At 38.7% G+C, this 19,256-nt stretch overlaps 2 protein-coding genes and 1 pseudogene across 11 annotated transcripts; 1 reads left to right on the top strand and 2 right to left on the bottom strand.

Annotated features, from left to right (window-relative positions):
- The first annotated feature begins 84 nt into the window (after nt 1-84).
- Nucleotides 85-2,750, top strand: LOC126627481 (cysteine and histidine-rich domain-containing protein RAR1). The gene is made up of 6 exons (XM_050297047.1): nt 85-344; nt 706-708; nt 808-890; nt 1,096-1,250; nt 2,096-2,331; nt 2,415-2,750. Exons 1-6 carry the CDS (start codon nt 240-242, stop codon nt 2,508-2,510), a joined length of 678 nt encoding a protein of 225 aa, XP_050153004.1. The 5' UTR covers nt 85-239; the 3' UTR covers nt 2,511-2,750.
- A 456-nt stretch (nt 2,751-3,206) lies between these two features.
- On the bottom strand, nt 3,207-7,540 carry LOC126627411 (uncharacterized). Of its 10 annotated transcripts, none has more exons than XM_050296961.1 (14): nt 6,923-7,540; nt 6,490-6,645; nt 6,109-6,271; nt 5,909-6,002; nt 5,668-5,721; nt 5,488-5,570; nt 5,362-5,398; nt 5,187-5,249; nt 4,913-4,966; nt 4,768-4,826; nt 4,403-4,481; nt 4,260-4,332; nt 3,565-3,787; nt 3,207-3,456 (listed from the first exon to the last, which is right to left on the bottom strand). In XM_050296961.1, exons 1-12 carry the CDS (start codon nt 7,113-7,115, stop codon nt 4,300-4,302), a joined length of 1,068 nt encoding a protein of 355 aa, XP_050152918.1. In that variant the 5' UTR covers nt 7,116-7,540; the 3' UTR covers nt 3,207-3,456; nt 3,565-3,787; nt 4,260-4,299. The 10 variants fall into 10 exon arrangements, with proteins under 10 accessions (XP_050152918.1, XP_050152901.1, XP_050152925.1 ...); XM_050296944.1 differs by having other exon boundaries at nt 4,260-4,322; XM_050296968.1 differs by lacking the exon at nt 4,768-4,826 and having other exon boundaries at nt 5,488-5,590.
- Nucleotides 7,541-7,863: 323 nt separating this feature from the next.
- LOC126627289 (disease resistance protein RPM1-like) overlaps nt 7,864-19,256 on the bottom strand; it is an 84,700-nt pseudogene continuing 73,307 nt past the window's right edge.

The following is a 19,256-nucleotide window of genomic DNA, read 5'->3' as shown; positions in this document are numbered from 1 at the left end:
GGGCTCCCGAGTCCAATGACAAAGTAAAAGGGCACAAGGCAGGGGTACTTTCTTGGAAAGAGAGTGGGAATATCAAGTACGAATCTGTTTTTTTGAGCTCTGTTGGACGACTTCCCCAGTTCCAAGTCAATCTTTTTCTCCTCCCCCTCCGCCTCCTCCGTCGTCTTCTTCCTCTTCTTCTTGTTTTCCCTTCTCTTTTTTTTTTCTGAGACAGACAGAGAGACCGAGGAGTTGAGAGGATGGAGGGTCAGCGGACAGCTCTGTTGAAATGCCAGCGAATTGGCTGCAACGCCATGTTTTCCGACGACGACAATCCCGAAGGTTCCTGTCAATACCACGATTCGGTACTCTCTCTCTCTCTCTCTCTCTTACTGTGCTCTGGTTTGGATGTGAGAGAAGCAAAGAAGATTATCGTTTTCCCTTTTTCTTTCGGTTCAATTTGAATAATTACAATATCCCAACAGCTGACTTGAATCTTAAAAGTAATCACCTTGTAATTAGTTTACTCTAATTTCAAACTAAATTGGGTTTAATTGATCCAAATTCTGCACATTGTGTATCTAATTAAGGTGTTCCCTTGCTTGCTTTGTAAACTATGAAGGCTTTTAATTATTGTGCCTTTTAATTCAGTTTAGATGTTAATTCAGTTTGCTTTCTTGCATGTTTGGGGTTGGCTGACTGCATCGGCATCGTCGAACTTTTCAGGGAGTAAGTATTGCCCGTTGATTTAGTTGTTACATCGTGTTTCGTTAGATTTGCATTTAGTTCGATGCCATAAATTAAGCACAATGTGTTTGTTTTTCCCAGCCTATATTTCATGATGGGATTAAAGAGTGGAGTTGTTGCAAGAAAAGAAGTCATGATTTCACCTTATTTTTAGAATTACCAGGGTAAGCACCGATTTCGCTGGTATTTTTAAGCATGCCATGGCACTCCACAACATAGTTGAATGGTCGCAACGCCGACATTTGAAGCAAATTTTGATTGTTTGTCGAATTCTTGAGTCCTGAATTAATTGCGGATTTTAGATTTTTGTTAGTTTCAGTTAGTTACTTAAGTCTCATTTTCTTTCTTTTCTCTCTTTGGTGAATGCAGATGTAAGGCAGGTAAACACACAACAGAGAAACCAGTGTTAGCGAAGCCGAAGCCTAAGGCTCCTGTTCCTGCTCCTACTGCAGCTCCTGCTACTGATGCATCGTCAAAACAGTCCTGCTCTAGGTGTCGCCAGGGTTTTTTCTGTTCAGAACATGGTACGTTTCATTTGACGCTTGTTGCTTTTAGCATTTGATTACTGTCTATTCTTCATACTTGGTGTAATGTGTCAGGAAGTTGGTTCATTTTGCACGATAATTGTATAAAAAACTAAGGGGTTGTTTTGTATTCAATTTGAAAACACAATTTATCGGTTTCAAAAATGAAGAATGTAGCTAAATTACTCAGTACTCATTAGTTTCAAAAACAAAAAATTGGATCCAAGAAGGATACCAAACGGCCCCCAAGTGTTCTGAACATGTTATCTAATCTGTACACGAATGCTAACTATGATACAACCATTAGAGATTGTAATATTGCCTTCTCATTGTGATTGGTGAATTCAATCTCCAAAGCCGTGGTAACGATCCTTAACATTTATGGATATCAGTAATAGGAAATTTAAAAGGGGGATGTTCTTGGCGCTCCAGAAAAGTCATTGGCACTTCTCAAAAGTGTATTTTTGTTTCGAAATATAAAATGTTTGGAGTGCACAATGACTTTTTTGGAGAAATAATGACATATCCCATGTAAGAAAGGTAACAGTAATAGGTTTTGATACAAGGTGATTGAAACACAATTTGGGGGAAATAATGAATATTCCACTCGTCTGGTTTTGGGATCGTTTTTTTGGTCAGTACCAGTCCTTGGCCTCGAGGAATGCAAAACACAACAAAGGCCTTGTGTAGTTGGATTTGTTGTGGTTTTAATCTTCTTGAATCAAACTAGCTGTGTATTTTATTCTGCATAAAATACACAATCTTCTCAATGACTGAATAGTTTATCCCTGATTTCTAGCAACTTGTATTGCATTTCGGGAAGCTGAGCGATGTTCCTTTTCCAGGTGCACAAGCCAAAGAACTAAAATCAAAGCCTGTAAATGTGGAAACAACTCCAATTCCAGAAAGCATTACTGACGATCAAGGCACTTCTGCTCCGCCGAAAAAGATTGTTGACATAAACCAGCCGCAGACGTGTATGAATAAGGGGTGTGATCAAACTTTCAAAGAGAAAGATAACCACGAGAATGCATGCAGTTACCATCCCGGGCCTGCTATTTTCCACGACAGAGTGAGAGGGGTGAGTGTACTACTATAATTGTCAATTCAGTCCTATATAAGTATGTATAATTTGAATAACAGTTTTTTCTTTTGGTATTGCAGTGGAAGTGCTGTGACGTTCACGTAAAGGAATTTGATGAGTTTATGAGCATTCCTCCATGCACCAAAGGTTGGCACAATGCTGACCCGGTATCTTAACATCAGATGCAGGGAAGGATGGTTTGTTTTTACCGTCGTTTTTGTGTGAAATTTTCTTTTTGTTATTGAGCTGAAAATACATTTCTTGCAACTGTCTTCCAGGAATATTTAGCTTCTCTCTGTATCACCTTTAGAATATATGAATTGTCTTGTCCTGTGTTCTTGTTGAATTGAAGCAAATTCGTTGTGTGGAAATCAAACTTTTTACGGCTCTACATGTGATCATTTGATTGTCGTTCACTCTGATCATCTCGGATTTGCTTGTTTCACTGTCTTCTCTCGTTCGTTGATGTTTTGGTTTATCTTCCTCTCGTACAAGTCAAAACTGGTTCTTCACTCATTGCTATTGCTAGGGATCTATATGAGTAGCAGGTTTAACTGTCTGATATCATGTGTTTGTACGCCGTTATTCAGTAAATTAATGTGTGATAGAAGGCAGATGGATGGTAAATAAGTGAAAAACTGCTGTTGAGAACCTTCGCCTCCAATGTGAATTTGCTCATGTATAGGGACACATTGTCTACTACCCCGTGTTTCGGGCACACCTAAAGATCTCTGGCTTGTTAAAGAGGATTAGCTTTGATAGGACTATTTGCTCAAGTTCGTGCCCTCCAGGGTGGACTCGGATCCTCTCTAGAACTTTTATGTGCGGAGCCTGCGGACCAGTTAATCCTAGCCGTTCGTAATAAATCATAATTCCAAAACAAAGTTAACTTATACTTATATAGGCACAATTCGTGTTGTAGCATCACAATATAAGATAACCAACTTCCAAAATCATGCTAAAATTTGTTTTCTAATCGAGCAATCGTCTCCTCTCCTGTTACTCACACAATGATATACTGCCTCCCCGCTTAACCACCGATTTTTCCTTCACGACATCTTGCCGTCTTCAACAACTTAGGACCCGCTTAATAACTATTTACATGTCACGAAACTACGAGCTCTACGCAGAAGGACGAATTCAGTTTAGTCAAATATGTCTCATGGTCTGCTCCTTGGGCAAAATCAAGGAGCCAGAGAAAATAGTAGATGATATAAACGTATAATTTACCTCATTATCTTGGTGCAAGGAGCTTTGGCTTGTTCACTTTTGTGGCCTTAATTCAATTAGTGGAAGCAATCAATCGTGTATTAGTATTACAAATTCGGAGCTTGGTCTACTCTGAGTTTCACTAATCACGTTTACTAAGAGACATTAGTGGTTAATCTTAGCAGGCAAAGGCACTTTTTGACTGGGGTTTTGTATTATGCTGTGCATCGGATGCAAGGGAGAGCTGAAAAATGTCAAAGATAATGAGTTAGAGTGGAAAAAGTTCAATAAATTTAAAACGATAGGAGAAACTTACATGCAATTATTAGAGCATTTCCAATAAACGATGCAAAATACCTTGAAATTGACATTTTACATTTTTATAGTTGGCCGGAAGACACTCCAAGAGCGGAATGTAAGATGTTCATTTTTACCTAAAGATGTAAATAAAAATAAAAATTTACATCTTTGGAGGTTGACCCTCCAGTCAAAGAGAGAACAATAAATAGAATCCGAAACTTACATCTCTTCGATTGGAGTAGTTACACCTCCTGGGAATGTAAATGTGATGTTTGCATCTCTTCATTGGAAATGTCCTTCGATGTCTTGTTGGCGATATTTTAAACTGATTTATTTGAAATATCGTCATCTTGACGTTCCAGTTGCATGCATGTAAATTTGTACGTGAAATTGTTAAACCTAGATATTGTTCATACCTTACTAAATAAATCTGTTGGTGGCTCCTTTAGGCATCTCTTATCGATTGCAAACTTCAATTCCTGCATACAACTTAAAGCATGGCCATTAAAATTATTCACATACAAAAAATGAAAAGAGAAGAAGGCAGAGTTAGATTTACCTTATTTTTAACAGAGCAAGCTACGCACTTATATATCATTTGACCTTTCTCTTGCTTTAAGGCATACACAGAGTTTGGCCTGTGCAAAACTGTAATATCAAAACATTTAATAGCAACAATGATTCCATTTGCTGACATGTTTACTTACTTAAAATGGGAATTATATTTGTTCTGATTCTTAATTTTCAAGCGTTTACTGTTGGAATTATTAACCATAAAAGTAAATATCAAGCGTTTTGGAGACCAAAAAAAAAAAAAGAAAAAAAAAAGCGTTTTGGAGACCAGAAAATTCTACAAGTGCAAGGTTACACTATATCGAAATGAAACAAGATGGGATTAACAAGTAAAGAGGCAGATATAGTTACCCTTTGATCTCTGTAGTTTCATTTTCTGATAAATAACTAGAGTCGGGTCCATTTGTTACCTGAGTGACAATATTATTTCGTCGTAAGAGTTGAGAAAAATTAATAAGTTCAAATTCGAATAATCGGACAGGTTTCAGAAGGTTACCTGGTGATTAAATGTCTGTTGCATAGCTCGCGCTGATGTCCGAAGGCGGAACACCTGATAGAAATCAAATTAAGAACGTTATGAAGCGCATTTGTAACCACTAGTCAAGTCATTTTGCTTTTGGTAAGAGAAAAATTTGGTAGGAGTTGCTAGCCATGTCATGAAACATTATGTATTTTAGTCTCGTCCGACCCATGACAAGGGCAGCTTTGCCGAAGTTTCTCTCATTTGCAAAGACATACCAAAGAAATACATTACAACGTTTTATGATTACCTGAAACTCTGTTGCTGGAATTGTGCTCTTTTTCGGGCTAGGCCATGGAGGAGCCCTGTGAATCTGCAGATCAAAATATCAACAAACGAAAGATCATGAAACTGAATAATATTCCAACGTCTTCAAACCGAAACGAACAATTTCAATTTGAGCGTTGAAAGGACTAGCAACTTGCTTTTGATTGTTCTCCTGGTTTGGCATTAACCTTGTACCTGAAGATCACAGTGTTATAAGCTCAGTAGGTAGATCTTTATAGATCAAACAAAATATTTTACTAAAACCACGTAAGAAGTGCATGTACCTACGTCTTCGTGCTCGATTTGCTGTTTCAAGATTTGGTTCTTTCGGAACTGTAACTTTAGGTCTAGCACCATCAGCTCCGACCTGCAGGACACCACGAAAAACTATTTTTTTCTTATTTCGAATGAAGATAAAATGTCCTTTTCACGATCGAAAGCACATCATCCTTTTTCGGTGTTACCTTTTTTGCCACCTTATGTAACCAGAGAGGTTGATGCTTGAGTTGTTCAGCAACCTGCGTCACAAATGTATCGTGAGCCCCTCGGAAATTCTTGTAAAGGATTCATAAACTATTGAACTTACGCTATTTGGATTGACTGTAACAAGCTCATAGTCATAAAGATTATATTCATACAAGCTTAAACGAACATAAATAAATCGCAGATGCCAAACTATCAAATGAAAAAATGTTCCAAGTGCACCTTGCGTACATAGCCAGCCTCCAACTTCTGCCTTTTCGTAGGTGGCGGAGAATTCTGTGATTTCTCATCAAGTTTCCCGAGCTTTTTCGCGACTCTGTAATCAAGAGTCAGAAAAAGGGACAAGTTAGAAAACTAGAACACCAAACAATTAGAACAAAAGATACATTGATGACAACAGAAACATCAGAAAATAATAGCACCTCCTTAATAATCGATTGGAGTGAACCTCTCGGTGGTGATTTTGCTTGGCCAACTGACTCGCCGTGGGTTTCATTAACGTTGAACTCCTTGAGAGATGTGGTGACTTGCCCGGGGACTTCAGTTTAACTTTTGGAGTGTCTTGAGCCATGTGATTAGAAAACTCTAATTGTGTCGAAACATGAATATAAAACATAACAGTAAGATACAATTCCATGTACTAATTCATGTGAAGCAAAAGGCAAAGCCGATTCAGAAAACAGAAATAAAAGCTTCCGAGCGTAGGTGATTTTACAACGAACTATTGCATCGTGTCAAAAATCTAATAAGAAATGAGTTGATGATGCAGAAGAAGTTGATAGTAGTAAGAAATGAAAATGTACCTTTGTCAGTATCATTTACCGCTGCAGAGACCTCCGCTTCCATGCAATTATTCAGGTTACTGCATCTAGTAACTTCAACATCTTTCGATTCCGTGGAGGTTTTTACAGGTTCCGGATGATTCTCTTTTTGCCAATTCAACAATTTTTCAAGGAAAGCTGAAGGATTTGAAACAAATTAAACAAAGAAAAAACAAAGTTAGTGGTAACAAATTTATCCAATCAAATTACAATATTTATAATTCAATGAATCTCCAATCTGTTCATATAAAACAACGTAACATAATTAAAATGCATGAACTAAACATGTAGATGTTGAAATTAATTAGCAGAAAACGATAATTATTAATGTGGTAATCATAGGAGATGATCCAAAATTCATTGTTTTTGGGACATGATAAGAAACCAACAAACAAATGTTCTGGAAATCGCTTACGCGAGGGCTGATAGCCTCCGGCTGACCGGAGCCATTCCTCCGCCTCCTCGGCCTCCCAATCGGATTCCGGCCTAGTGAAGTCGTAGAACTTGGGCGCATCGAATTCGTAGTCCATGTCAATTTCATCCCCCTCAAAAGCCTCCCTCGCGAACTCCACCATTTCTTCGTCCATCTCTCTCTCCCCTCCCTCCATCTCTCTCTATCTTAACCAACTTTCAGGCAAATGAACCAGCCAATTCCATGCGTGTTTTAAAAATTATTTCCATTTTTATATCACAAATATTTTTTGCTTTTGTTTTGACGAAAAGCTTTCGGAGACTTTCGAAGAAACGATCGGGTTGGAAACTTTCCCGGGAAATCAAAATTCAGAAACAGAGTGAGAGAGAGAGAGATTATATATAAATATATATGTATATATATGTACGTATAAGTTTTGATTAAGGTTAATGTGAAACCCTACATGGAAATTTGTGAAGGGAAGAAATGGAAGATTTGAATATTTGTATGGGGCGAGAATTTCGGGTTGGTTTAAGAAGGCAAACTCAGCCAGAAAAGGAAACACGACGAAGACAGAGGACGAAGACTTTTTTTAGCGCCCAAGTTTGGGAGAAACGTCCCCCAAAGCTTGCGTTTGTGGGCCCTCACCTTTACATCTTGTACCTAATTTTTTTATTTATTTTTATCAATCGATAGATTTTGTTATATTAGATATTAAATTAGCTACGGACGAAATTTAAACCTACACTGTATGCAAGGACTCAAAATCTTCTTACCACTATACGTACAAAATATGTGTGGCTGGATCAATCTGTGCATACAAAACGAGAAGCCTCAATCGTGATTCATGAAATTTCTATAATCAACAAAATCTACCCATTGATTAACAAAATATCTTAGAGATTACAAATTAATATAAAGAATATAAAATAGTAAAGAATAGGTAAGATAAAAAATAGTAAAAATTTAATATTTTAACTTCAATTATCAAAGTGAGGTTAAAAAGTGCATACGGTTTATCATTTTCTTAGAGAAAATTAATTAGATAGGATATTTTTATTGCAACCACCAATAAAATTACAAGGAAAATGCTAGGAATGGACGACACAAAGAAAACAGAAGAGAAAGAGCCCCTCCCAGTCAATCTGCAAGAGAAACTAGGATACCAGAGCTAACAACCAACTCTTAACCAAAACATGTCCCATTCCCATGCTTGGTTTCACAAGTTGGAATCAAGCATTCAACCAAAGAGAAAAGTTGGAATCACGCAGGGCGTGAGTTTCATATACACCCCCTCTTGGTCCGACCTTGTAACCAAAACAAACATTTTGTATATGTTCAACAATTCAATAATGTTGGCCATTTTTTGGATCCATCTGTCGCGCAAACTCCTTTGGCATGTCATAGAAATAAAGATATGTCAGATTCCGGAGATGTTGGATGCCAGAGGGCACCTCCTTCAGTTGTGGGGATGGTCCAATGTGAAACTCTTGGAGAAGAGGCATAACCCCATTGTCTATGATCAATGAATTTAGTCCCTCCATGTCCCTGAGTTCCAGATGCCTCAGCTTCTGAAATCCTCCTTCCTCAAAATGCAGCTGCACACCATCATATGCATTGATACCCAAAGTTAACTCCAACAGATTAGGTAGATTTTGAAGGGCTTTTAGTGGGGAATCTCTCAACCTTGACCAAAAAATGCCTATCCTGACGAGGTGTTGAAGATTTGAAATCCAACTTGGCAACTGCTCTAAACGCCCTATCAAGAAGAGAGCACGAATAAATTGTGGTGGAGTTGAAATGGATTCTAGATCAAGGACTTCATCTTCATTTATTGCAGTTAAAATTAGAGATTCAAGGTGGTTCATCTTTTCAATAGAAGCACACACAGCCCTTCCATCTTCACTTTTCAAGTTTTTTAGGCCTAACTTCCGCAGCTGTCTTAACTTTCCCAGTTCTTTAATTAGCCTGATCCCTCCATGATTCACCTCCACATGGGACACTTTTTGCAAAGCTTGTAAGCATCCAATACCTTCATGTATCTTTACTCATTTTTCCATATTCAAGAACAAACCCAAGTCGTAGTTGTAGTCAAGATGGTAGGCCAAAAGATGCCGCAACTTAACAAGCTTGTTGATCTTGGCCTGGTATTTCATACACCAGAGACTGTTTTAGATCCAGGGTTTCCAAGTTTTGTAGATTGCCTATGGAGTCTGGAAGCAACTTCACCTTTGTATTCCTCAGGCTTAAGTACGTCAAGAGATATAAATCCCCCACATACTTAGGAAGTTGATTGATTGGAGCAGCCGTGAAATCCAATACTTTCAGAAGTTTAAAGTTTCCACTCAATGTATCGAGAAAAGACTCGGGCCATTCTTCCAGGTTGAAAGTAAATACAGAACGAATATGAAATTGTGTAATGCTTTCCAAGGCCTCAGAGGGACTGATGTCCATTGAGAGACGTCGAGTTGTTGGTTTAAAAGTCAACTTGCCTTTTGATAACACATGACAGAAGCTGGAATCCAACCCCTTTTTAAGGAGGACGTCGTGCAATAGATCATGAACTCTACAACCTCGAGCTTTTCCATCAATGTAAACTTCTGAAACTTGAACCAGGCTTCTGTGAATTAGCTCCATCAAGTATTCCTCTCCAACCTCTTCTAGTGTCTTGCCCATCTTCGGTTTCACAAAGCCTTCAGCGATCCACAACCGAACTAATCTTATGCAACTAACCGAGTAATCCTCGGGAAAGATGCCAAAGTATAATACACACGATTTGAGGTAATACGGTAGATGGTGATAGCTGAGGGATAGGATTCTTGTGAGGCTTGTAAGGTGGGGATTGCTTTCTAACTCTGAACTTAAGCTATTGTATAACTTCTGCCATTCAGACACAACTTTAGCTTTGGTTGACAGCAGACCACCTATGGAAACAATTGCCAAAGGTAGTCCTTCGCATCTTTCGACGAAGTTAAGAGACAACTCTACCAACTCTTCAGGACACTTTCCCTCCAATTCAAACTGAAATGCCTTTCTACAAAACAATTCCCATGCCTTGTCTTGAGGCAGATGCTGCAAGTGATGAATATGAACAAAACAAGATCTTTTGCAACAGTTGGCAACATCTTGAATCCATGTAGTGATAATTATTCGTCCGCCCTTATCATCGGGTAAAGCATGTTCTATAGACCCCCAAAAATCTACTTTCCACACATAATCAAACACAACAACGTACCTCTTTTGCTGCAAATACTCTCTTGATGTGCTAACCAGGGACTCCTCATCCATTGTGTCAATTTCCTCTGGGAAACGCTCCTTTCTTGAACTGTAGAGCTTTTTTATTACCGTCCTCAGAAGATCCTCAACCCTGTACGACTGGGACACCGTAATCCAAGCATAGCAATCAAAGTGTGCCATCACCAACGGATGGTCATATAGTTTCTTGGCAAGAGTGGTTTTCCCAAGTCCTCCCATTCCAACCACTGATATCACTTCACGTCTCGTCGCTCCTTCTACCAACAAACGAGTTAGCTCATCTCTGGCAGATTCAATCCCCACAATTTCAGCTTCCCCAATGAAAAGGGAAGCCACTCGAGGGTCGTTCCACGGTAGAGTCTTTTCTCCACTGCTCTGGCCTTGCTGATCAAGGGATTTGAATCCATATCTTTCACTTCTCTCCTTGATTTCACGAACCAATTCTTTTATACCGTCAACTTTCAAAACTATCCCATCCTGTGATCTCATTTTTTTAGCCAACTGGAAAATTTGTGGAAAAAACGAAGGAATCCATGGTGTTCATGATGCCGTAAGATGCGGAGCAAACATTCATCAATGACATCTTCAATGTAAAAAGCTGTTTCTCTTACTTGATTGACCCAAGTTTTGACACCGTCATTCCCCGTCTCTCCATCTGCTGCTGCAGCCTTAGCATCTGCTTCCTTGAGGAAAGATCGGATGCTCTCGAGTTCATCTTTGATGAAACCAACTTCAGTACGTGCATTTCTCGAAAGGTTTGCTTCTGTGGTGATGAGTAGTGTTGATTATTGACTCAAACATGTAGTCAAAGTCCAAATCTTTGGGCTACTTTTGTGGTCAAAATTGTTGGATGGCATGCTACATGTGGGAAACCAAAATTGGATGCACTTATGCCTAATTCTTTTTGACTTGATGTTAGGTCTTTGGCCATTGATGTCTTTGAGAAGCTTTTCTTTGGCTATAAAAGGAGAGCAAGGTGCAACCCATAAGTATGGAGAAGTAGAGAAGAACAAGGAAGAGAGAAAAATAGCAAGAAGCCATTTGGCATAGAGAAGAATTTTCTCAAATTGTCTTGCTTTGTATTTTTGGTTTTCTCTTCCTATTGTAAGTGTGAGAGCTTGGGGTTATTTGGGTCTTTGGGAAATTGAGTGATAAACACTATTGTATGTTCTCATTGATTATAGTGGAATACTCCGTCGTCTCCAAACTGGATGTAGGCATTGCCGAACCAGTATAAATCTTGGTGTTCTTGTTGGTGTTGTTTTTATTCTGTTCTGTCTTGCTATTCACTTACAGTCGAATGCCGCTTCCGCACAACAAGTGGTATCAGAGCCCAGTTTCGTGAATAGTGTTGGCGCTACAGTTCTGTGAACTGTGAACTGCTACAGTATCTGTGAACAGTATTGTACCTGTGAACAGTGCCGTATTTGTGAATAGTGCTGAGTAGATGGCTGGAGATAAAGATGAATCTGTAAGGAAGGAGTCAGCATCGTCTTCGTCTACATCCAATAGACATCCAACCATTACTACAAGGTTAGAGGTTGATAAATTCAATGGCTCTAATAATTTTGGTATGTGGCAATGTGAAGTTATGGATGTGTTGTATCAACAAGAGTTGGATATGGTTCTGGAAGATAAACCAGAAGATATTGATGACAAGCAGTGGATGCGAATTAATCTTCATGCTTGTGCTGCTATTCGATCATTCCTTGATAAGGAGTTGAAATACCCGTATATGAAGGAAACTTCTGCTAAGGAGTTATGGACGAAATTGGAGGAGAAGTATATGACCAAGAGCGCAGAAAATCGTCTCTTCTTGAAGAAGCGACTTTTCCGATTTCAGTATCGTCCAGGTATCTCTATGCACGAACACCTCAATGATTATAATAAAATACTTGCTGATTTAGCAAACCTTGATGTGAAAATTCCTGACGAGGACAAGGCACTATGTTTGTTAAATTCATTGCCTGATGATTATGATCATTTGACAACTACTCTGTTGTATGGAAAATCCGAGGTGAAACTTGATGAGGTGTCTGCGGCATTGGTGAATCATGAGTGTCGTAAGAAGGAATTGAAGACTCACAATTCACAAACCGAGGCATTTGTTGCAAGGGGTCGAACAGAGGAAAGAAAATCTGGGAAGCGGGGAAAATCTCGTTCAAAGTCACGAGGGAAGTTTCCTGCTAAAGATGAATGTGCTTTTTGTCGCCAAAAGGGGCATTGGAAGAAAGACTGCCCTAAATTGAAGAACAAAGAGAAGGAGAAAGCGGGTTCTGAAGCAAATATTGCAAAATCTGGGGATGATGATTTCGAGTTTGCTTTGGCTAGTTCATATGCTGATGGTCACTCAAATGAGTGGATTTTGGATTCAGGTTGCACCTATCATATGTGTCCCATTCGGGAATGGTTTTCTAATTTCGAGAAGCTGGATGGTGGAGTTGTTTTGATGGGTAATAATAATGCCTGCAAAACACAAGGGATAGGCAAAATCTGTTTGAAGATGCATGATGGAACAGTCAGAGAATTAAGTGATGTTCGGTATGTACCGGATATGAAGAAAAATCTTATCTCACTGGGTGCATTGGAATCCAAAGGTCTCAAGATCACCATGGAGGGTGGAGTTCTTAAAGCTGTGTACGGGGCACTGGTGGTGATGAAAGGTACAAGACGAAATAACTTGTATTTCTTGCAGGGGAGTACAGTTATTGGTGGAGCAGCTGTCACCGAAGCTGCTGACGCAGATAGCCCAGACACCACGAGGTTATGGCATATGCGTCTTGGGCATGCTGGTGAAAAAGCGTTGCAAGGATTAGTGAAGCAAGGCTTATTGAAAGGTGCAAAGGCATGCAAATTGGAATTCTGTGAGCATTGTGTGTTGGGTAAGCAAACTAGAGTAAAATTTGGCACTGCTATTCACCACACTAAAGGCATTCTTGACTATGTTCACACTGATGTTTGGGGACCTTCCAAGAATGCATCTTGGGGAGGTAGCCATTATTTTGTCTCCTTTGTTGATGACTTCTCTAGAAGAATATGGGTGTTGATGCGCAGAATTACTTGACACACAAATTAAACCCTCTTTTTGACAATTGTAGTATAGATGTAAGTAGGGTATCGTTCTAGACCGGGGATTAGGAGGGATTGCTAATCTATTCTAAATTAATTTAAAAATATTAAACAAGACTCAAGGACACAAAACTAGGCTAAAAACTCTAATAACTCGAAACACACTTAGAATGACTCAAAATAATGAAAACAATCAAATTAGACACTAGGAACTGAAATGGACGGAAATTGAATTAAAAGACTAACAACAATGAAAACTAACTAAATAATATAATTTAATAATGGGGGGTGTTTGGTTTTGACGAGAAGTAAATTAAACTTAAATAAATTACAGAATTGACAAAAGCATGAAATTAAGGTGAAAGGATAGGTGACAGACTAGCTAGAGGGTTCTTCTCCACACATGACACATATGCAACCTAAATTGATTTTCAGTTGTTCTTTCAATAAATTGTAAATCTCAACGCCCCAAATTAACCGTGAATTGCACTAATTAACCCTCAGTTTTTCCACAAGTTATTGGGTTGGATGATTGCATACGACAACCCAAAACATTCCCTACAAGTTCCCTACATGAATTGCATAATAGAGATACAAGCAAGAATCATTAAGTTCTATGAAAAACATAAGCATTGACGAGGCACTCGTTACTATGATTTGCATGAAACTTATGCCAAGAATTTACTTAACGTGATTGTGACTAGCAACCTTCACTACTTGTGAATATAAGTTCATAACGATTAGGTGAAATTCACTTATATTCTAGCATCAAATTCATGCATGTAAATTAAGTATGCATCCTTAATCGACATACAAAAATAAGTTATCAATCAAGCAGTTAAGCAAATTAAATCACAACTCAGAAATCACAACTGAAGGTAATCAATTCATATTACAAATATATTCATGGCTTTGAATTAACCTCTAGCCAAAATAAAATTAGTTACACATTATTAAAATAAAACCAACAGTAAAATATAAGTATGGAGAGGATTAACCGAGAGAGAATAATTTGCTGCGTTCTTGCCCTGCATCCAGCTCACACACGCTGCCAAGCAGCATCCTCATCTTTCTGCGCACCTCTGACACATGCTGCCCAAGGCAGCGCCCATCCCTTGCGTCAGTCCTCTAGTCTCACGGTTTTGCTCCAGCTGCAAGGGCAGCGTGCTGACTTTGGTTCCTGATTTTCCCGTGCTCACCTCAAGACCGCCCTTTCCGTCCTTTCTCCCGCTCCACGTGCTCAGTGCCTTCCCTTCTTTGCGCCTGTCCTTTCACTGCTCCAAACTGCCAAAGGCAGCAACCCGTGGTCCTGCACGTACTGACTTCTCTTCCCCCCAGCTGCCAAATGGCAGCTCTCTCCCCGTCCTCCCTTTGGCTTCCTCCTGACCTCGCTTATATCTCTGTGCGCTCCTCACCTTTATTCCTTTATTTCTGTTTTCTTTCTTTGGCAGCCACGCTGCCTTCCACTTCCTCCCCCATTCGGATTGCTCTTGTATTCTTTATGGCAGCAAGGCTGCCCTCCACGTTCACACTGCCCACCTACCACATTCCACCTTAACATATTACATATAATAATATAATTAACACACCATTCTTCCAATTCCCTCTATATATATAGATATATATGTGATATATAAATATATTATTTATATATCTATATCTATTTATATGTATATATATTATATATATATATATATTTTATGCTCTCCATTATTTTTCTCGTGGTCCACCCGTGTTCCACAATTTTCTGTTTATTATTTAAAACTCATTTGTGCTATTTTTATTTTCTTTGCATAACAAATCCTATAAACACAAAAATAACGTAAATAGCTCAAAAATATGAGGAACTAACTAAGAAAAGACGAGTGAATTTGAAGTAAAAATATATATAAATATGATCCGATCAAATACCCCCACACTTAGCTTTTGCTAGTCCTCGAGCAAAACAAAGAAAACATGAAAAAGTAATAACATGAAAAACATTAGTTTCCCCCTATGTGACCCTCATAGAATTTCATTTGAGAACATAAATCATCAAGAACCATAGCTAACACAAACAAACTAATCCAAGTTCAACTTCTTTATTCAAATATTAGCAGTAATCTTTAAATCATCCTTGAAGTGTAGTGTGTGAGATAGCCATGCTAATGCAATTTCAAGTTTTTTATTTTTAAAATCATCATATGCAAACTAGCGACCTTCTCACTGGATATGCACTCAATCACACATGTGTTTAGTTTTAATGTGTTTCGCTCAAAGAAACAAATGTGAAATTTCTACCATAAGCTTGCATAAAGATCACTTCTCCACAGTCATAATTGCAAAACTTAAATCAAGAGGACTTTTATTGGATGTAATGAGGCTTAGGGATAGGGTTATTGAAACGAAAGAATAGGAAAACACAAATTCCAAGCTACATTGCAAGCAATTCTTTTGTTTAGATTTATAAGAACTCAAGCTTTCCAACGATTCTTCTGACATCTCCAACACTACCCATAAACTGAAACTTTAAAAACTTTTTATTTTTTATTTTTTATTTTTTTCTTTTCTTCGTATACAATCTTTCTTTTTCTTTTTCTTTTCTCTCTTTTTTTTATACTTTTTTTTTTTTATACAAACATGAAATACCCCCACACTTATTCTTTTGCCAAACACCTTCAAAGTACTTCACAAACGTTTCTCATAAGACAATCTCGCATTGCTCGCTTGGAAAGGGTAAGGAAAAAAATTTCAGGTATAAGGGTAGACATATCTGGTGATAAAAAATAAAAGGTTCAACAAACACGGCTCAAATTGGCAATCTAATGATATCATTTTTCTTTGGGAAACATGGTTATTTGGGCCATGGTGGTAAACCTAATGCCTCTATCATTTTCAAGTTCATGTAATCAATGATAAACATTTCAAAAGATCGTTACGCAAGTTCTAGAGATATATCTCACATAAGTTCATCACACATGAAAGAATAGGAGTGTATGAAAAATGCACACACTTTCAATAGGCTCAAAAACTCACATGGGATGTATATGGTCACTAAATTCACATATGAAGCTTTAAATCATGCTTTAGTTTCACATCAACACGGCTATGTGCATTTGGTTTTTTCAAAGATGATCAAACATATACAAAACTAACAAGAGAATTAGGAATTTCACAAAACACATGTTAACTAAGTTCTTGATGATCATGGTTCAAATTTTTGATCCAATTATATCATTGGGTCGGGAAACTAACAAAAATCTGATTCAGAACAATAAGAGAAACAAGACAATATTTTTGGATTTTTAAATTTTCCGATTTTTTTTTTTTTATTTTTTTTTTTATTTTTTTTTTATTTTTTTTTAAGAAAACAAAAACTAACAACACAGAAACAAATGAAATTCTAGAGATTTCTACCCCCACACTTAAACTTGACATTGTCCCCAATGTCAGAAAACACTATAATGCAAATAAAAAAATAAAATAAAATAAATAAATAATAAGAAACAAAATAACGCAATTGGACTGAAAACTTCCCTAATTTGCAGTAAAATCAAGCGATGACCCCCAAGCTAAAATTCTGCAATCAACTTCAAGGGTGGAAATAACCAAAAGTTCCTGCAAAGAAAAGGAAAAATTCAGTTAAGTACGCAAGAAAATTAATTAAAAAAATTGCAAACGAAAAATTGAAAATTACGATAAAAGATAATGAATAAAACTAATAAGTAATCATTGGTCGTGCTTGTTGACTTTCCACAGCTTTCCTCTTGAACAGGGTGACACTTAGCTTTTCACTTGCAAGTGATGATTTTATGATATTGTACGGCGAAGCTTTGCTCTTTGGTTATGTTGCAGTTCCTTATTTGTTCTCCAAGCAGATGTGGCAGCTTCTCTAGTTCCTCAGTTCGGACTCCTTCCGCTGGGATGATTGTGCAAGCTGCATTCTTCTCTGCTTGTTTCTTCTGCACAACGGGCAGGCACGAGGGAAAGGTGTTGGTCCTTATTTCTTTCTTCAATCTTTCCAAGTGCCCACCTCTTGCTTTCTTTCTCCTTGTCCCTAGCTGAATTGTCTCCACATGCTTCGAGGTATCATTTTCACTTCCCTTACTGTCCCTCAGGCAGATGTGGTAGACGAAGAGAAAGCATAAAATGATGAAGATGAGTACTCGAGAGCAAGGCTAGGTAAGCAATCAGGAAGGGGTTCCAGGCAGTTGACTCCAGATCGGAAGATTGATACCAAATGCTGGCTGATTGCTCTCTTTCTCCTTGTCGGAAAACAAAGACAAGGAGAAGGACATGGAGAAAGCATGATATGAGATACTCTTGCTTTCAACCTTTATGATATGAAATACTTTTGCTTTGAATGGGTTGTTCGCAGGAGTATCCCAAGGAATGAGGAACACAGAGTGACTCGAGAGGATTCTTTGGGAATGCATTTTCGGAGATGAAGAGGTGTTGAGAGGGTGTGCTGAGAGAGTGTGCTTTTGCTGTGGAAGGCGAAGGTAGAAACTTATAGGACTTGTCTTCACAACCGGAACTGTTCTCTCACTTAGTGTCGGCAGCCGGTGGATGGGTGAAGAATACAAATTACGCGCTTTCTGACAAAGCTGCCCGTAATTTCCGCAAAGCTGCCAGTTGCATGTGACAAATGCTGACTAGGCTGAGAGAGACAGATGGTTGGAATCGGCACTTCGACAGACTGCCCGTGATTTTCGCAGAGCTGAGTTTGCGTGTGACGGGTGACAACACGTCTGGACGAATTGATCTTGCGAAATCCGGGGTTCGGCTCGTGGTTTCTGAGCAAGCCCAACTTTTAAGAAATGAACGCCTCTTTTGAGAAAAGAATCCGGTTTTTTGAGAACGGAAACTCCTCTTTTGAGAAAAGAATCCAGCTTTTGAGAAAGGTGCCCGACTCTTCGATTTGCGAGAGGACGCCTCTTCAATTTCTGAGGAGCGCCTCTTTGAATTCTTCTTTTTATAGAGGCGTTAATTTTGTTCCACAACACACTTGAGCTCCCTCTTGTAAACACTCCCTTCTTGCACTTCCGAAATCTTAATCTGTCTGATCTCTTCTTTCTCAACACTTTCAGAAAATGTCTGGCCCTTCCGATCGCCGTTTTGACTTGAACCGTGGTGAAGAGGCAGCTCCGCCTTCACCAGACAACATATGGCGGCCAACCTTCATATCCCCTACCGGTCCTCTTACCGTGGGGGATTCGGTGATAAAAAATGACATGACCGCTGCGATGGTGGCCCGAAACCTTGTCACTCCCAGAGATAACAGACTGCTCGCTAGACAGTCCGATGAATTGGCGGTTAAGGAGTCTCTGGCTCTCAGTGTGCAGTGTGCGGGTTCCGTATCCAACATGGCCCAACGCCTATATGCCCGAACCCGTCACGTTGAATCCTTGGTGGCTGAAATACAGAGTCTCAAGCAAGAGATTAAAGGGCTCAAGCATGAGAATAAGGAATTGCACAAGCTCGCACACAGCTATGCCACCAGCATGAAGAGGAAGATTGACCAGATGCAGGACACCGATGGTCAAATTTTACTTGATCATCGGAGGTTTGTGGGTTTGTTCCAACCGCATCTGCCTTCGTCTTCTGGAGCGGCACCGCGTAGTGAAGCTCCAACTGATCAACCTCTGCCGCCTCCTCCTTTCGTGGCCCCGCCGACTGCTGAAGCCCCGCCTACTACTGAAGCACCACCCGACCAATGAATACTATTAGTTTACATCATTGTAAAATATTTGTACTTTTTTTTTTTTTTTTTTTCAAGTTCATTTTAAGCAATGTAAAAAAAATGTAAAATAAAAAAAAAAAAATAAAAAAAAAATTAAAAAAAAAAAAAAAATGTAAATTAAAGTAAAAAGACTTTATCTACCCTAAACAAGATTCACACGCAAGTAAACTAACAGTTAATGAACTTTAAACAAGGTAAAATAAATGCAATAAAGAGAAGGGTTTAGGAATGCAAATCTGATCGGAAAAAGATTTGTTGAGCAATTTCAAAGTCTCCCTTCGTTGAATGTTT

This window comes from Malus sylvestris, chromosome 1 (assembly GCF_916048215.2).
Source record: "Malus sylvestris chromosome 1, drMalSylv7.2, whole genome shotgun sequence".
Classification (NCBI taxonomy): domain Eukaryota; kingdom Viridiplantae; phylum Streptophyta; class Magnoliopsida; order Rosales; family Rosaceae; genus Malus; species Malus sylvestris.
The sequence above is the reverse complement of the archived record's forward strand: the minus strand, read 5'-3'. Positions and strand labels throughout refer to the sequence as shown.